Source organism: Etheostoma spectabile, chromosome 24 (assembly GCF_008692095.1).
Source record: "Etheostoma spectabile isolate EspeVRDwgs_2016 chromosome 24, UIUC_Espe_1.0, whole genome shotgun sequence".
Lineage (NCBI taxonomy): Eukaryota > Metazoa > Chordata > Actinopteri > Perciformes > Percidae > Etheostoma > Etheostoma spectabile.
In genome coordinates, this window is record NC_045756.1 from 7,319,896 (window position 1) to 7,338,325 (window position 18,430).

At 40.9% G+C, this 18,430-nt stretch overlaps 2 protein-coding genes across 3 annotated transcripts in view; one reads left to right on the forward strand and one right to left on the reverse strand.

Annotated features, from left to right (window-relative positions):
- Window positions 1-1,347, forward strand: part of stat1a (signal transducer and activator of transcription 1a) — a 45,222-nt gene extending 43,875 nt beyond the window's left edge. Inside the window, exon 26 of the transcript XR_004327941.1 lies at window positions 1,335-1,347. The gene's annotated coding sequence lies outside the window, so the exon portion shown is untranslated. The remainder of the gene's footprint in view (window positions 1-1,334) is intronic.
- The window catches only part of glsa (glutaminase a), a 39,396-nt gene that overhangs the window by 5,706 nt on the left and 15,260 nt on the right, over window positions 1-18,430 (reverse strand). Inside the window, exons 2-14 of one of the 2 annotated variants that reach the window (XM_032506515.1) lie at window positions 16,910-17,000; window positions 16,590-16,708; window positions 12,966-13,095; window positions 11,857-11,936; window positions 11,128-11,291; window positions 9,534-9,592; window positions 6,763-6,795; window positions 5,813-5,871; window positions 4,060-4,126; window positions 3,286-3,336; window positions 3,012-3,188; window positions 2,785-2,916; window positions 1,402-1,494 (exon numbers count right to left, since the gene is read on the reverse strand). In XM_032506515.1, the coding sequence (XP_032362406.1) occupies window positions 1,402-1,494; window positions 2,785-2,916; window positions 3,012-3,188; window positions 3,286-3,336; window positions 4,060-4,126; window positions 5,813-5,871; window positions 6,763-6,795; window positions 9,534-9,592; window positions 11,128-11,291; window positions 11,857-11,936; window positions 12,966-13,095; window positions 16,590-16,708; window positions 16,910-17,000 (1,255 nt within the window). Of the gene's footprint in view, window positions 1-1,401; window positions 1,495-2,784; window positions 2,917-3,011; window positions 3,189-3,285; window positions 3,337-4,059; window positions 4,127-5,812; window positions 5,872-6,762; window positions 6,796-9,533; window positions 9,593-11,127; window positions 11,292-11,856; window positions 11,937-12,965; window positions 13,096-16,589; window positions 16,709-16,909; window positions 17,007-18,430 lie in introns of both variants that reach the window. The other variant, XM_032506514.1, reaches the window with a different exon arrangement.

Sequence of the window (18,430 nt, forward strand, 5' to 3'; positions counted from 1 at the left end):
TGTCTTGAGATAACTCTTGTTATGAATTGATACTATAAATAAAATTGAATTGAATTGCGCAGCTCTTCTAGACTTTCCAAATGTTATCGCACCGAATAAAAAGAGTCATTTGGCGGGGGTTTGTGACTCTCTAAAAATGACCCACTGACTGACAGATGTCTCTATAGCTATGTGCACCCGCTCTGAATTGGCGCCAGTCTCACATGGAGTGCCTCAAGGATCGGTGCTTGGCCCGCTACTATTCAATATCTACATGCTACCCCTTGGGATGATCATCCGGAACATGACTCCTCTTCCACTGCTACGCGGATGATACCCAGCTCTACATCACACTAAGCCATCTACTCCCCTTCCCCAGTGCCACTCATCACTGCCTAAGGACATCAAGAACTGGATGGACAGTAACCTCCTCAAACTAAATAACGACAACAGAACTCATGTTGTTTGCCCCTCAGTCACTTCTCAAAAAGGTTGGTGACATCACTCTATTGGATGTGATGGCTGCTCAATCTCTGCATCCCCTCAAGTACGCAACCTGGGCGTCATCATGGACTCCATCCTTTCCTTCCAACAGCACATCCAAAACACTACTAAAACTGCCTTTTACCATCTCAAGAACATCTCCAGACTCCGACAGTGGCTTTCCAATCTGTAGCTGAGACCTCTTCCTCTTCATCACCTCCGTCTTGATTACTGCAAACGGTATCCTTTTGGGTCTGCCTAGCAAATCACTGACAGACTCAGTACTCCAGAACTCTGCGGCTAGATTCACTCACCCCAAACCTGGACTTTCACATCACTCCCATCCTGAAGAAGCTACACTGGCTGCCAATTAAGTCCCGGATCAAATATAAAATTATCGTACTGACATACAAATCTCTCCATGGACTTGCACCTCAGTACCTAAGAGATCTGCTCCGCCCATACACTCAGTCACGGTCTCTGCGGTCCTCTGACAAGGACTTGCTTGTTGTCCCAAAATCCAGGCTCCGGACATTTGGTGACAGAGCCTTCTGTGTCAGTGCACCATCGCTCTGGAACCAGCTTCCTATTGCTATTCGCTCTGCCTCCTCTATTATAACCTTTAAAACCCAGCTTAAAACATACCTCTTCACTGAGGCTTATGGAATTTAATCTCTCCTGGCCACTTCTTAAACCCCCCCCTTTGTTTGTTAAGCGTCCTTGGGTTTGTGAAAGGCGCTATATAAGTCAAAATTATTATTATTATTATTATTATTATTATGTAAGTCTATGAGAAAAGGTTTCAAGAAATGATAAGAGAAAAGTGACAGTAGTAGGTGAACAAGTGGGTATGTAACACAGTTGTGTGCAAGTGTAAAGATTTTTAGGAAGAGGAGGATGGAGAGAAGCTGAAAAAAGGAGCCTGTTGCTGGGACTCACCCTCTGGTCTCCCCCCTCCCTGCGAGGATCCAGTTTCTTGGCAAAGTGTCTCAGGTTGTCATAGTTGTGGAAGTTACAGAGGGAAACCAGGTCCTGAAAGAACACATCCAGTTTCAGATTTTATTTTATTTAGCACACACAACAAATTAGGTAAAAAAGGAGCCTTGGCAAAAATAATTTAATGAAAGGTGGCATATAGAAAATGAAAAATATAGTCTATGAAAAAGGGACAGAAGAAAGGAACGAAAAGAGAGAAAGGAAAGGTTATCATAAAAAACAAAACAAGGGACATGTTAGGCTATTCATAAAAATAACTTTTTCCAAATTAGTAACCCTAACCCTCTCTTTTTTCTCTTATCCACTTTTCTTTTGATTTTATGTCATTTTTTATTGCTTTGCTTGGTATTTATGTGTATTACTAACTTTGAAATTAATAGTTTTCATGTCTTGATATTTGTTTTTAATATATTTTTTATATCATGCATTCTTTAGCACCTTATCCATACAGAGGGATGTATAATTTATTCCTCTCTTAAGTCACATTTTATTGTTTTTTTGAATAAACATTCTAAAAAATGCCTTGTTTGTATTTTACACATTTTTATTCAGACTTATCTGATTTCAATCATTTTTATTGAATGTCTTGTTTTATATCCTTAATATTTATTATTTATTATTATTATTATTATTATTACATATTGAATTGCTTGCCTCGAAACTAACAATACCACACATACCTTCGGTTTTATACACAACAGTTTTTTTTAGTCCATAATCTGTTTTAAATTGTTTAACTGGTGTTATTGTTTATATTATTATTTTTTTTATCATTTATTGTTTTAAGCCCCTTTAATTTTGTTTAAAGCACTTTTTATCTTATTATTGGCAATTATTCTTATTATTGGCAATTATTTTATTAACCTGTTTTTAGCCACAATGGGAAGTAATGCAATAATTATTTTTAGTTTTTTTTTTTTTTTATGTCAAATAAAAATGTATTTAAACATTTGAATAGATTTTTGTATTTTGACACGGGGGTATATTTATTTAGAGAGAGAGACAGACGGACACTGTATTTATCCAGAAGCAAATTGAGGTGTCCAATAGCTTATACTCAACATACATACACATAGGCCCATGGACATGTGACATCATCAGTATGTGTGTACACATAGTACAAAAACACAAAAAAAGATAGTAGTGTGTCCTTAGAGCAAAGTTAGATTGTAGCATGTTTAAAGAAGTGGTGTGGTATCATATCATACCTACAAACATCATAATATCTGGGTCCTTTTTTATATGGCTTTTAAGATAACCAAACCTGGCTTTTTAAGTGGTCCCCCAGTGCCCCTTCTAGCGCTTTCACCCCAACCTAACCCTTACCGTGCAGAACTGGATGCCTCTGACGCTGTTGCCCAGCTTGTCGAGCGGTGGAGACCAACACATGATGCCCATCACGTTGGGAACAACCAGCAGAATGCCACCGGCGACACCAGATTTAGCCGGCAGGCCGACCTGAAACAGAGGGAGGGACGAGGACGATGTGTTGAAAACACATTTTTTAACCAAAAAGGGGCTGGGGGGGAACGTTCGACGAATGAGACACTGACATGGAAAGCGAACTGTCCGGAGAAGTCGTACATGCCGCAGGAATGCATCAGACTCAGAGTGTCTCGCACCGACTCGGGGCTCAGCACGCGCTCTCCTGTGATTGGACAGAAGCCGCCGTTGGCCAGAGTCGCCGCCATGACGCTGGCGCTCTCGCAGGTCACCTCAATGGAGCACAACTGGCAAGGTACAAAAGTTTTTTTGGAAACATACAATTTGCAACCTGAACATATCTCCCCCCCCCCCCCCCCCCCCCCCCTTCTAAACTCTGTTTACCTGGAAGTAGAAGTCGAGGATGGACGTCATGTCTGTCCCCTCTGGAAAACACTGAGAGAACAACAACATTCAGTATGTTTGCATGCACACTAATATTCCACTATTATTCAAACCATGACATTCCCAATTAGATTCAGGCCATGTAAACAGCATATTATGGTTGGATATTCCGATCAAGACATGTGGGACATATAGAAGAATTCTTTGGACATGTATACAGGGCGTTCAGAATCTGCGTCTCAATAGGGGTTTACGGTCAGCTCTCGGGTCACGTGAGCTGGGCTGCGGTACAGACGCACGGCCAAAAGAAAAGAAACAGCTACTTTTAAACAAAATCATAAAAAATAAAAAAACAACGTCATGAAAGTGACAAAAACGCCCCCAAAATTGACATGCATGTTGAAAAAAAAAGCGTTAAAAAAACGTCAAAGGTGTCAACCTTTGAAAAAAGCATTAACATTAAAAGAAAGTGTCAAAAATATAAGTGTCATAAACATAGAGAGAAGCGATATAAAAGTGCCTAAATCACTGGGGAAAAATGACAAAAAAAGACCAAAAAAGATGAAGAAAACATCAAGAAAAGCAACGGAAACTATGAAATAAAAAACATGTCAAAAAAGGCCAAAGAAAACTACAAAAACTAAGGAAAAAAAATGTCAAAAAGGAGACAAATGGACGACATCTTGCATAGGGCACCAACTTGTTTAGAACTGGCTCTGAATAAATGCGATTGGGACTTATGTGAGTGAGAATATGAGGAGGTTTCTCTCTTACCTTCTTCTCCTTCAGGTAGTATCCGATGGCAAAGTTTCTGTCTCCAGACTCTCGCTCCGACTGGAAACTGGACACACAGACAGGGAAACAGCATGACTCAAACTTTGGAAAAAAGCATTGAAAAAGCATCGGAAATACGTAAAAAAGCAAAGCATTAAAAAAACGTCAATAAGGTTTTTTTTTTTTTTTTATGTAAAAAAATGCCAAACTTTGAGAAACAAAAGCTCAAAAAAGAATTGGAAAAGCTCTGGAAAAAAGGTTAAAAACATGAGCGTAAAAATTGCTATAGCATCAAGCGCCTATTCATTTCTTGATCAGCCAACAGCTGTGACATTCATATTAATTCAACAAGCATTCTCCGACGTGGGCAAACAAAACCCCACAATTTTTTTTTGCAGAACCGATAACTGTCAATGGCTGTCCTGTACTCGCCCAAGGTTGTTGTACATGCCCAAAGGGTTGTGTACTCGCCAAGGTGTTTGTTATTCCCGTCTACAATGGGTGTGTACTCGCCCAATGGGTGGCTATGTACTCGCCAAGGTGTGTTTGTTGTACTCGCTCAATGGTGAGCAGGACATCGTCCCTAGTGTTGTACTCGTCAATAGGTGTTGTGAATCTGACCAATGGGGTTGTTTGCCAGTGCTGTACTCGCCCAATGGTTGTTGTACTCGCTCAATGGGCTTGGGTTGTACCTCGCACAATGGGTTTTTTGGTTACTTGTAGGCCCCATGGGTATTGTACTCGCCCATGGGTTGTTTTGTACTGGCCCCATGGGTGTTGTACATGCGCAATGGGTTGTCTGTACTCGCCCAATGGGTGTTGATACTTGCCCAACGAGAGTCGGTTGTACATCGCCCAAGGGTGTTGTTACTTGCCCCAATGGTGTTATTGGTACTCCCCCAATGGGTTGTTGTACTTGCCCATGGGTGTTGTACATGCTCAATGGGTTGTGGTACTCGCCCAATGGGTTGTGTACCTGCCAATGGGTTGGTACAGTGATCAATGGGTTGTTGTACCGCCAAGGGGTGTGTAATTGCCCAATGGGTTGTGTAACGAGCCCAAAGGGAATTGTCTTGTACTTGCCCAATGGTTTATGTACTCGACCAGGGTTGTTTGAATTGCCCAATGGGTTAGGGTGTATCATGCGATCAAAATGGGTGTTGTACTCGCCCCAATGGGTATGTGCTGTCACTCGTAAACAACGGGCTTGTTGTACTCGTCCACCAATGGGTTGTTGATACTCGCTCAATGCGGCTTGCATGTACTCGCTCAACGGGCTGTTGTACATTTGCTCATGGTTGTTTGTACTTGCCCAATGGGGTGTTTTGTACCGCCCAGGGTTGTTTACTTGACCATACTGGGTTATTGTACTCGCGCAAGGCGTTGTGGACTTGCCAATGGGTTTGTTTTTAGCATGCTCTCAATGGCGTTGGTTGTATGCCCAAATGGTTGTTTTGCTGACTTGCCCAATGGGTTGTTGTATGCCCAATGGGTTGTGTACTCGCTCAATGGGTTGTTGTACTCGCCACAGCCACAACCCAGGGTTTGGTATTTCAATGCTCAATGGTGATGTCCAGTTACTTGACGCCCAATGGGTTGTTGTACTTGCCCAATGGGTTGTTGTACTCGCCCAATGTGGCATTGTACTTTCTCCGGTACATCGGGCCAACAGTCATCATATATGATAAATCAATAACACGGTTCAGTATATATATATATGACTGTAGTGCTGTGGTTGTGGTTGTGTACTCACGTGGCGTTGCTGAAGCCCACGTACTCGTTTCCCGCCAGTTTGTTCATGAAGTTCATGACCTGCAGAGCAGAGCAGCAGATTAACGGGGAATGCTCTGCTAATAAACAAAAAAAAGAAAGTATTCCCCTCTTAAAATATCAAAATGACTTTTTGCTGCAACACAATGCTTACTGATTTCTCGTTTGGCCACTGGGGGGCTCGAGGTATCAAGTGAATGTACAGCAGCTAGAGTCTGCAGTTAGAGCACATATGAATGCTGCAGCTCCTCAAAACCACCAGCAGGTGTACCGTGTCCCCCTTCCCCCTAAGCAGGAAAAGCTAACACTAAGCGGAATGCTCTGTGAATTTAATTCCCTCTGGAAAACAGTGTAGCATATGTCCAGGTCTTTTATTGTGAAAAGTATAAAAACAGAAAGAGTGTCTGCCTTTATCAAGGATTAATGCGTTATGAAGTGACGTAATTACGCGACAAGAAAGTCTCTTTTTCATCAAACTGCAGTTTTTGCAAGTTCCCGCAATTTCATTGCATAAAATTGCATAAATATCTTGCATGTTCCATTGCATTGTTTAAGAAAAGGTGCCGAATAATCAAGGAGTTTTGCCCGCAATAATCACAAAAAAAACTTGCATTTTTCTGGACAGACTGGTTAGGCTTGTATTCTATTACAAATGCTCTTTGAGTGAAAGAAGGGACACGTTATATCCTGGTAAGACATCCAATGCCTGCTAAAAAGGAACTGCGTGCCGTTGTCACCTAGGTAACGTTACTGCTGTTGACGGTCACCTTGAGCAACAGAAAATGAAATCGGCAGCTTCTAAAAATAATTTCTTCATAGCTTAGGTCACGTTTTTACAATTAGGATTTCAATTGTCCATTTTGACTTTTAAAAGGAACAGTTTTGCACTTCATTAGGAAGAAAGACAACTCCCAACAACACAGTGGTACTCACATAGTCAAATTTCTCAGCGTTGCTGGCCCCTTGCTGGAACACAAACACAGTCACAGTGTAAAAATCAGCATGTTTGGGCGCCCGGGTTGATCAGTTGGTAGAGCGGGCGCACACACACACACACACACATATACATACATACACTACCGGTCAAAAGTTTGGGGTCACTTAGAAATTTCCATTGCACTCCATTATAGACAGAATACCAGCTGAGGTCAGTTGCATTGGTTTTTTTAACCCGGTCAGCAGTTTTCAAATTACATTATGTGCTTACATAATTGCAAAAGGGTTCTCCAGTGTTTTCTCAGTTAGTTTTTTTAAAATGATATCAGATTAGTAAACAGAATGTGCCTCTGGAACATTGGATGAATGGTCTGATAATGGGCAATGTAGAATTGCATTAAAGATCAGCCCCCCCACTCAGATCAGCTGGTATTATGTCTATAATGGATTGGCATGGAAATTGTAAGTGACCCAAACTTTGACCGGTAGTGTGAACACACACATAATACATATCTCATATATATATATATCTATCTTATATATTATATATATAATATAGAGAGAGAGAGAGAGAGAGGAGAGAGAGAGAAGAGAGAGAGAGAGAGAGAGAGAGAGGAGGAGAGAGAGAGAGAGAGAGAGAGAGCGAGAGAGAGAGAGAGTTACTCCTCGACACAGCAAGGCCAGGGTTCAACTCGGCTGCGACCATTGCTGCATGTCCTTTCACAGTAATGGATATATAGCTGGGCAATATATTGAAATTATTGTGATATGAGACTAGATATCGTAACATGACATAAGTGTCTTTTCTTGGTTTTAAAGGCTGCATTACAGTAAAGTGATGTCATTTCCTGAACATACCAGACTGCTGGTTTTGGATATTATAATATTGTGATATGAGACTAGATATCGTATCAGATATTGGATATTATAATATTGTGATATGAGACTAGATATCGTCTCAGATTTTGGATATTATAATATTGTGATATGAGACTAGATATCATTTTAGATTTTGGATATTATAATATTGTGATATGAGACTAGATATTGTCTCAGATTTTGGATATTATAATATTGTGATAGGAGACTAGACATCGTCTTAGATTTTGGATATTATAATATTGTGATATGAGACTAGATATCATTTTAGATTTTGAATATCATAATATCGTGATATGAGACTAGATATCCTCTTAGATTTTGGATATCATAATAGTGTATGAGAACTAGATATCGTCTCAGATTTTGGATATTATAATATTGTGATATGAGACTAGATATCGTCTCAGATTTTGGATATTATAATATTGTGATATGAGACTAGATATTGTCTCAGATTTTGGATATTATAATATCGTGATATGAGACTAGATATTGTCTCAGATTTTGGATATTATAATATTGTGATAGGAGACTAGACATCGTCTTAGATTTTGGATATTATAATATTGTGATATGAGACTAGATATCATTTTAGATTTTGAATATCATAATATCGTGATATGAGACTAGATATCCTCTTAGATTTTGGATATCATAATATTGTGATATGAGACTAGATATCGTCTCAGATTTTGGATATTATAATATTGTGATATGAGACTAGATATTGTCTCAGATTTTGGATATTATAATATCGTGATATGAGACTAGATATTGTCTCAGATTTTGGATATTATAATATTGTGATAGGAGACTAGACATCGTCTTAGATTTTGGATATTGCAATATCGTAATATCACAAGTGTTGTCTTTACTGCCATTTTCTGAACTCAGACTGTTCTAGCTGTTCTATTTTATATCTTTTCCTTACTCATGATTATTTATCAAAAATCTAAGTGTGAAGATATATCCTAATAGGATATTAGTTTATTAATAGCACTAATTGCTACCCTAGAATATTGCAGCAATATCGATAGAGATATTTGGTCAAGAATATTGTGATATCTGGTTTTCTCCCTATCGCCCAGCCCTAATAGTCATGTAGATCTAAAAGCAAAATGACCAATGTGAAGAGATGGTAGATCAACTTTTGCACTAGTTTTTTTTTTTTTTACATTTTTAATAAAAAAAATCAGCAGGTGGTGCTCTTGTGTGTCTAGGGTCAGGAGGACATTTAATGAAACAATCAGAAGAGCAGTTCCTCTGATCAAAGCTGCCTCATCTCTGTAAACTGTGCGGTGTGTGTGTGTGTTGTGTGTGTGTGTGTGTGTGTGTGTGTGTGTGTGTGTGTGGTGTGTGTGAGATATTATAAAGACCTGATGCATGCCCAACCCCATGAATTTGTATATGTATTTAACTGCATCTATAATGTGTAGTCCCTGTAAATGACTCCATTCAAGAGGACTGCAAAAAAACTGCGCACACAGACACACACACACACACACACACACACACACACACACACACTATCTGCGAGATTGCTGCTTTTAACCAAATCCCCTTTCCCCGTGATTATCTTTAACCTTAATCTCCTCCTATACGCTAATGTGGCGGAAACAGGACGATCATAATTCTATTTGACATGGGACTTTGTAGCTGCACGTAAAAATTCAAAAGTTTTGACATGAAAATATAAAACCGCTCACAACCTGGAGTCCACTTTTTTTTTTTTAAAGATTGTTTTTTTTCCAGGATTCCAAGGATTCAATCCCCTACATTCAATCACCCACAGCATCCTCACAAAAAAAGAAAACTTGTGTATTTGAGCTGGTCATTTTCTAAAAATGAATATATAATAAATGAGTTATGGTGTAAATGCAGCTTACCTTGATGAGGGAGGTACAGACAATAGCGCCGGCGTTAACCATGGGGTTGTGTGGTTTATCTGACGGAGAGAAAAGGGAAGACACAAAAACATCAAAGTTAAAGATGGGGGGTTTTGCCTTGTAATTATATGCGATAGTGGCAAACTTGGAATACATATTAACTTTGAGAAGAAAAAAAAAGGTATTATGTAAAACAAAAAGGACATTTAGGAACATGTAATGCCGGAGGTCAGATCCTCTCACTGAACATCAACATAACGAGGTCCAGAAGGGCTTCAAAATACACCGCTTTCTTTGTTTTTTTAATCATTATCGCAATATTATCTGGCCTAATAATCATATCTCGCGACTTATTCCAAAAGACACGCTGATTTTATTTCTCAGTGGAAAGAAAACGAGTAGAAAACTGCACTTTAAAATGTCACTTCAAAAATCACGATATTTTTGACCAAATACCTCGATACTGACCACAATATTGTAGTGTTGATTGGTGCTTTCAGAAAATATTTACACAATGAGATATCTGATAAATAACCATAAGTTATGTGGATATAATGTCTAAGTGGGTAAAGGCCAATGAAGACAAGACACAAGGGAAACTTAAAGACTAAATGTCACATCAGGGCTGGGCAGAACAATCAAAAAAAGGCGGGAAAACACAAGACAGGAAGTGAAACCAGACAAGACTAGGGAGAAAAGACAGACTTCAAAATAAAAGAGGAAACAGAACACAAAACCATGACAACTTTACTGTGATGCAGCTTTTAAAACCAGGAAAACACTTACGCCATTTTATGATATTACAATATTCAAAATCTAAGACGATATTTAGTCACATATCACAATAGTGATATAATATCGATATATTGCCCAGCTCTAGATTCAACTCAATGTTCAATTTGTTTATGGGAATAAATTTTGGGGGGTTTTCGCGATCAAATTTTCTATTTAAACAAGCAAAAGTGCAAAATATTGGTCTAGATGACAACATACTGTACAGAATAGTACACTCCACATACCGAAGATGGTCCGGTGCACCTGTTCCACAATCATTTTGCCTTGTTTTGAATTTAACAAGCAATTTGTTGTACATGTATTTTAGCAGAATACTGAAATTTTGCCCTATTCAACAACGTTATCGCATATTGCATATTTCCCCCATGTTGTGCAGCGATACTCCCCTCTGTGTTTCAATCTTCTTATGCAACAGGCCAAAACAGTGTTTAAAAAAAAATCATCTAAAAATAAACAGTTGGAATATAATCTGCACTGTTAGAGAGAGGAAACCCAGACACTTTCTAACACCAGCTTCGGTTTCAGAGCATTAGAGAGCACCGAAGTGAGGCACTGAAATCTGCGTTGCTATTCATATTCCACTTATATACAATTCACAGTATATAAATGCAGTTATTTTTTCAATGTACTGTATGTGATGTACTTACTAGTAAATTATTTACCATGTAGAAATATCACTTCTACCAAAAAATAGGATTTATGAGCTTAGTGATGTTGGACTGCTATTATTTTGAACAGAACTGTATAATTACGTGTGAGTGTGTGTGAGATGGGGTATATGGGGCGGTTGCTTCCTCACCTTCCTCGTTGAGGAAGAGCTTGTTGAAGCGCAGACCGCTGGGCTCTTTGCCGATGAAGCGGTGCACGTACTCCGTGCCGTGGTCGTGAACGGCGATGGCGTATTTCAGCGGCTTCACACAGGACTGGAGACAGAAAGGAACCTTGGTGTCTCCGACGGTGTGCCTGAGAAAGAGACGCACGGCTTAGTTGCGTATGCATTTTTGTTTTTAATGTTTACTTTGGTATCTTTGGTATCAGTCTGATCTATGCATTAGTTGGCTGGCCCTCGTTACACACTCAACGCTTAACTCACAGGTATAAACTCATCCCCATAGGGTGTCGTTTCCCCATAGAGGATCAATAAAGGGTATAAAAGAGTGTGTGTATATTTGTGTGTAAATATATTTTTAAAAAAGGGTGGCAGTATCTCAGTCCGAAGGAAGTTGGGTTGGGAACCGGAGGGTCTCAGTTCAAGTCCACATTCGGACCAAAGTACAGAGTGTGGACTGGTAGCTGGGGAGATGCCAGTTCTCCTGCTGGGTACTGCCAAGGTGCTCTTGAGCAAGGCATCGAACCCCCCTCAACCGCTCAGGGCACCTGTTCAGCAGTCGCAGCCCCATCCCTCCAACATCTCTATATTACTGCATGTATAGTGAGTTATGTGGACAATGTTCGTGTTTAATGTGGACATTGAATATTTCATACAGGTGAAAAACAACAGCACGAATAATAAGCATTTGAATATTACCTCTGTCCGTCGACGGTGCACAGAGCGACGGCCCACAGGTCTGGGCTGAAGCGGGCCAGCTGGGGAATGTAGTCGGCCACCTACAGCATGACATCACACAGCTTTTACATTCAGGTTTCATGGCTGGTTTACACGGCACACAATAGTTCCAAGTATCGGCAGCAGCTATGTTTCCATCCACTAGTAGTGATGGCCAAATGAAGCTCAGTGAACCAGTGTCTTTATTTTCAGAGCCCACTAGATGGCGCTCTCTATTCAACAAAGTGTTGAGAATACACTGAATTGCAACGCCTTAGGCCTTTCTCTTAAAACCAAGATCGCTGGTTCACAAAGCTTCAATTGGCCATCACTAATCTGAAGTTTTGCTAAAAACATTCATGTGAATTAAAGCGGTGAAAGTGTGTTTCCTTCCAACGACGTAAAAGCGAATACAATTAGAATGCGTCATAGCCAGACCATCCACGCGCTAAGCTCCGCATGCAGCCGCATGAGAATACTCCGATTGGACAGATAGTCCAGCTAGCTGTCTGGATTTACCCTGCAGAGATCTGAGGACCAGGTAACCATAGTCCTCAGAAATCCAACAGAGTTTTAAAATTCCAACACAAAGAAAGCAGAAGGAAACAGAAAATAAATGCTGGCGGAATTTCCAGTGGCACTGGAGCAATCTCGGAAGTGGAACGTCGAGGACATAGACTATGTGTGTAATGACGTCACGTGCTGTTTGGCTGTCAAATTGAAGAATCGAAAAAGATTTGAGACATTTTAAGGTGTTTTCATTCATTTTCGCACTGAATTGCGCAACATTCAAGCTAACATAACTTGTGCAACAATGTGGCACAAGTTGTAATAGTGCTTCTGTGCCAGCTGATTGTGACATACCAAACTATAAGAAGACAATAATGATGCAATTAAATTAACGCTATGATGATGCCGATAAACTATAGCATTTTCTAAGGTTTCTGCTATCTTAAATAGCCGTTATAACTTTAGCCGGCACAAACTGTCATTTCCATGAGTAATTTTTCATTTGATATACATAAAAACGTGTGGATGGAAACCTGTCGTGATGCGCGAGTTTGTAACCATTGTCTACAGCCCTCACTCACCTGCCCTCCAGACAGGTTTTTGGCTTTGACGTAGAGCTCGTCCATGTGGGCGCAGAAGGACTGGAAGTCTGGGATGACAAACTTCTTCCTGAAGGCCTGGGTGAGCAGAACGATGTTGCTCTGGACACACCTGGGACAGGAGACAAGACAGCCCAGTTAGCCCAAAGCCAGTAGTGGTGCAAGAGATCACAAAACTCACAGATCAATTCTCGATAGAAGCCAAAAATACATATGACTCTCCGCCTCAGTGCTCAGATTTCCCACACAGTTGATTTAGCCGTTATCACGGTGCTATCCAGAAAAGGCTAATCATGTCAGCGGTGTGTAATAACTTCAAAGTTTCTGATAAGGACATCAAATTTGCGATCTGCAGTGTTTGTTCAACAGACATTTTAAGAGGGGGTACATTGCGGAAGACCTTTTCCACGTCGGGTTTGATACGCCACCTGAAAACAAGACATCCAATTCAAAACAAGAACGCTTAAAAGGTACCCCAACTAGCACACCATAAATTTGCAAATGATAGTGCCAAAGCATACAGAGAAAATAATGGAGTTCATAGCTTTTGAGGAGGAGGGGGGGGGGGCAAGGTGTTGGCTGGGGGTGTGGCCTTGACCAACTTTGCTCGTTTGAAAGCCATGAGGTCTCTCTCTTATGGGGGGGCCAAATTTTCTGGGCGGGCAAAGCAGAGAAATGGGAGGTAACCTTGCCCCTTATGACCTCATAAGGAGCAAGATTCCAGCTTGGCCTATCTGAGCTTTCATTTTCTCAAAGGCAGAGCAGGATACCCAGGGCTCGGTTTACACATTTTGCCATTTCTAGCATTTCATTGGGGGGCCATAGGCAGGCTGGGGGGACTCATATTAATGTTAAAAAACCTCCTAAAGTGACATTGTCATGCTATGGGACCTTTAACATTATTTGGTTAATTGGTATAAAACAAAATCTGCTACATTTGATTGTTACAGACCTGAAATGAAGAATAATATATTTAATATTGCGTTTTATATATTGGGTCAAATTTTGATGTTACTTTCAATAAAAGTGTTGTTCACTTATTCTTACTGGAATCGTTACACCCAGGACCTGCAGCTAGGGAGGCGTGGCAGGGGATAATCCCACGGGACACAGAGACAGGAAGTTACTCTGAAGTTTCGGTTCTAAAACGCATCTGATAAAACGAATCATCACACTGGCTTCAGACTCCTCTGTGTCATAAATCTTGCGAGCTCATCTGCTCCAGCTCTTCACACACCAGCTGCCACTGTGAGACATCTGCTGCTGGATTAAACACTTAACTAGTAGTGGTGTCTTTTGGGAACCGGTACGCTTTTCTGGATCAGTGCCAGGGCTGCACAATATATATTTTGTTTTTTGTTTTGCTGGAAATGATTTGATTTTATTTTGCAGTCCCAGTTGGCCGTGTAATAATAAACAGCAGAAAATAATACACACACATATGAACCATTTGTACAGCACAGGTCAGGGCTTTCTAGATTATGTCTCCATAGAATGACGGCGGTGTGGTAGTAGCTGTGCCTCGGAGAGATTTGTGTCTCAGCTATCTCTCTGCCGTGTGCCGTCTAATCCCTGTAGCATGGGATCCCTGCAGAGGAAACACACGCTTACACACACTCCGCCCGCCCACTCACGTGCTTGGCTCTGTGAGGCCGAGCTCTATAAATAAGCCCGGGGAGGAGCGGATGTGACAGATTCAAGCCAGGGGTGGCGGCGCCGGGGTCCCCGGTCAGCTCTCATTTGTCCAAACTTTCACCCAAGCTGTCACCCTGTTCTGTCTCGGCAGTGTTTCCCATGGGGGCTGTAATACCAGGGCGTGGGTGTTAATGTTATTTTATTCTACACCCATCCTTGTTTTGGTTACAGTTCACAAGCTTACGGGGCAACTAGGAATGTAACGATGCATCGCAAATCGGTTAAAGTTTTTTTTTTTCACTTGACCAGTTGTGGTAGAGCGGTGTGTGAATGTTGAATGGTTTCTGTACTATGTTAAAGAGCTTTGAGTAGTTAAGACCAGGAAAGGAAAAATTTCAAAGGTTTTTGTTCACATCAGTCTATTAGACACAGATGCCTGGGGAAATAGAAACCAAAATGACCCTTCCAACTCTCATCCGATCCCTGAACAAGTGCATACTTTCTGTTAACAAAACAGAAATTGACATTTTTATATTTTCTGATGCACGTCCCAAACTGTGTATTTGGTGTCATGGTCTGCAGAAGGTTTCATATTTGAATGCTTCATGGAGTTTTCTTAAAGCTTAACTTATAACAGTAAATAATATATATTAAGTGTCCTCCCCCAGTGGTCTTGCTCCTGTATGAATCCAACTGGATGCAAAACCTTAACAAGATGCCGATGATGTGCAAACTGTAGGGTGATGAATAATTTAATGACATGCGGTGACCCATTTCTGCTCGGGGGAAGGGCATAGGACTCTGACCAGCATGAACGACTCCCATGATAGACTGTGATGGAACCAGTGATTGTTGCTGATTAAAAAAAAAGGTGGAACAGCAAGCAGGATATCACTTTTAAAGGTCTCATGACATGGTGCTCTTTCGATGCTTTTATATAGACCTTAGTGGTCCCTAATACTGTATCTGAAGTCTATTTATATGACCTTAGTGGTCCCTAATACTGTCATCTGAAGTCTCTTTTATTAGACCTTAGTGGTCCCTAATACTGTTCGGAAGTCTCTTTTATATAGACCTTAGTGGTCCCCTAATACTCTCTGAAGTCTCTTTTATGAACCTTAGTGGTCCCCTAATACTGTAATCTGAAGCTCTTTTATGTAGGCCTTAGTGGTCCCTAATACGTATCTGAGTCTCTTTATATAGACCTTAGTGTCCCCTATACTGTACCCGAAGGTCTCTTTTATATAGACCTTTGTGGTCCCTAATACTGTATCTGAAGTCTCTTTTATATAACCTTTGTGTCCCTAATACTGTATCTGAAGTCTCTTTATATAGACCTTATGGTCCCTAATACTGTACTGAGTCTCTTTATATAGACCTTAGTGGTCCCTAATACTGTATCTGAAGTCTCTTTTATGTAGCCTTAGTGGTCCCTAATACTGTATCTGAAGTCTCTTTATATACCTTAGTGGTCCCCTAATCTGTACCAGAATCTCTTTTATATAGACCTTTGTGGTCCCTAATACTGTATCTGAAGTCTCTTTATATAGACCTTGTGGTCCCTAACTGATCTGAAGTCTCTTTATATAGACCTTAGTGGTCCCTAATACTGTATCTGAAGTCTCTTTCCCAAAATTCAGCCTTGGTGCAGAATTACAGCCACTAGAGATAGTCCCACATAAGGGGCAAGTATTAATTTATTTATGATTTAATGGGTTATCTTGTAGCTTAGGATGTATTCATTTTAGGATGAAGCATTTAAAGAGACTCTGAGAACATCAAGACATCACATTAAACAGAGTTCAAAGGGTTAATTAGCCAATAACTGCCGTAATAGTACATTTGGATTACTTTGATAGCGTCGCAAAAAACACCTGCAATGTATCCATAAAGTGAACTGTGCTGCCGTTTCCAAGGCAGTAGTGCAAAATATAGAAGGGGTGGGGGTGGGGGGGGGGAGACAAAACCTACTTTTTAAAGAGGTGTCGGTCCAGTGCTCCATCGGACGTCGTCTTCACCGTGACCTTCAGCATCTCCATGCATTCTTTCAGCCGAGGGTCTCCCGTACGTAGCCCCGTGGCTTTGAGAGCCTGCACAGAGAGGAGTGGGGGGGGGGGAGACAAGGGATTAAGACACCCTGGCAGAAAATCAATAAATCTACGATCCTGCTCATAATTCAACCAGATACAAAAACAATTCACTGCTGTTAAAGAGACCCTATTGTGCTTTTTGGGATTTTCCCCATTTATTCAGGATGTCATATTGCACCGTACGTAAATCCGAGGACTCACCGTTGTGAACTTGTGCGCTGGGATTTTCTCCTGGCCCTCCGCGATGGTGTAGAAGAGCAGGTCCTCCAGGCTGGGCAGGATGCCTGCCTTCCTTCTCCTGCAGGAAATGTGAAAATAAATAAATAAAAAATATAAAAAAACACACAAGACAGAAATGTGAGACACATAACTCGAGGCCCTGCAGTGGTGGGAACATGGAAAGGGGAACTGAAGCAGAGGAATGGGGGGGGGGGTGGCGTCTTTAGACTGCAAGGAGAAGCAGAGAGTAATAATTGACCTTAGTTCAGTATGATGACCTGTGGGGAAGACTTTCCATGTAGGGCTGGGTAGCGTCAAAAAAACAACAGCGCTCGCCTCCTTTTCCGATACTGATTTTATAAAAAAATTCAATTTAACAAATAGAAATTACATCATTAATCTTTGTATTTATTTTTCCGGCTCCGACTACCTGAGCTCTCTGTGTCTCTATGATGCGTGCCGTTAGACAGCCAATCACAGACATTTTTAGATCTCGGTAGAAGCACGCTGCATGCTGATTGGCTCACTGACACTGATGAGTTAGAGACTGGATTTTGGTTGATTTGGTGGAAGGACGAGGCATTTTTTTGACTACTCGATACTAAGGAGGCAATTCGGCCGGTGCCTAAAAAGTAAAGAATTGGGTACCCAGCCCTATTTTCCATAGGTTAATATGCTGCCATAACACCACTGCAATGTCGACAGTTTAATGTGTATTTGTGCTAGAACACCAGCCAGGAAAGGGCTGGTGTTCTGAGCAGCGCTTCCACATTGGGTCGTCTCTGGGAGGAAGGTTAGTAGCGGGTCAGGAGGCAGACGGGGGGGCGACCGGCTCACAGCAGGCTCTCCGCTACGATTCATATCAACGCCAAATTGGATTGGGTTCCAGGCTTGTGTGTGTGTACTCTGTCCTAGAATGTATCGTGGGACACTGGTGCTGGGAGAGGACGTCTAAAGACAAAAGGGAAAGCTTTAGTTCGCGGGTGTCTCCTTGCCGCTGCCAACCAGAGGTATTAAGCTTTAAAGGTGCCGTGCCGCACGCATTTCATGACTTTGTGGTAATGTCTGGAGTTCTACCATGGACAATGTAACTTGGTTACCGTGGTTACCTTGTTTCAAGCCATTCTAGCGGGGTGTAGAAAGCCTGCGGGAAGACTCAGCTCCATTTGGGCCAGTTCTCATTAACCCTCCTGTTGTCCCCGGGTCAAATTTGACCCATTTTCAAAAGGTTTCTGTATCAGAAATTTGTGTTTCTTTCAAATAAAATGTCAAAAAAAAATAACGTGAATGGTTCCGTACAAGGTTCTTTACGAGTAATATAAATGATCACTTCACTAGATTTATTTAATTTGGGTGTTTATTTAATTTTATGGCATTTGAAGAGTTCTTTTTTTTTTAGAAGAACGTTGAGAAAAGTAACAAAAATGTGGGAAAAAAACAACAAAAATGTCTCAAAAAGCGCAGAAAATAATCGACCAAAACATTGGAAAAAGTGACCAAAAA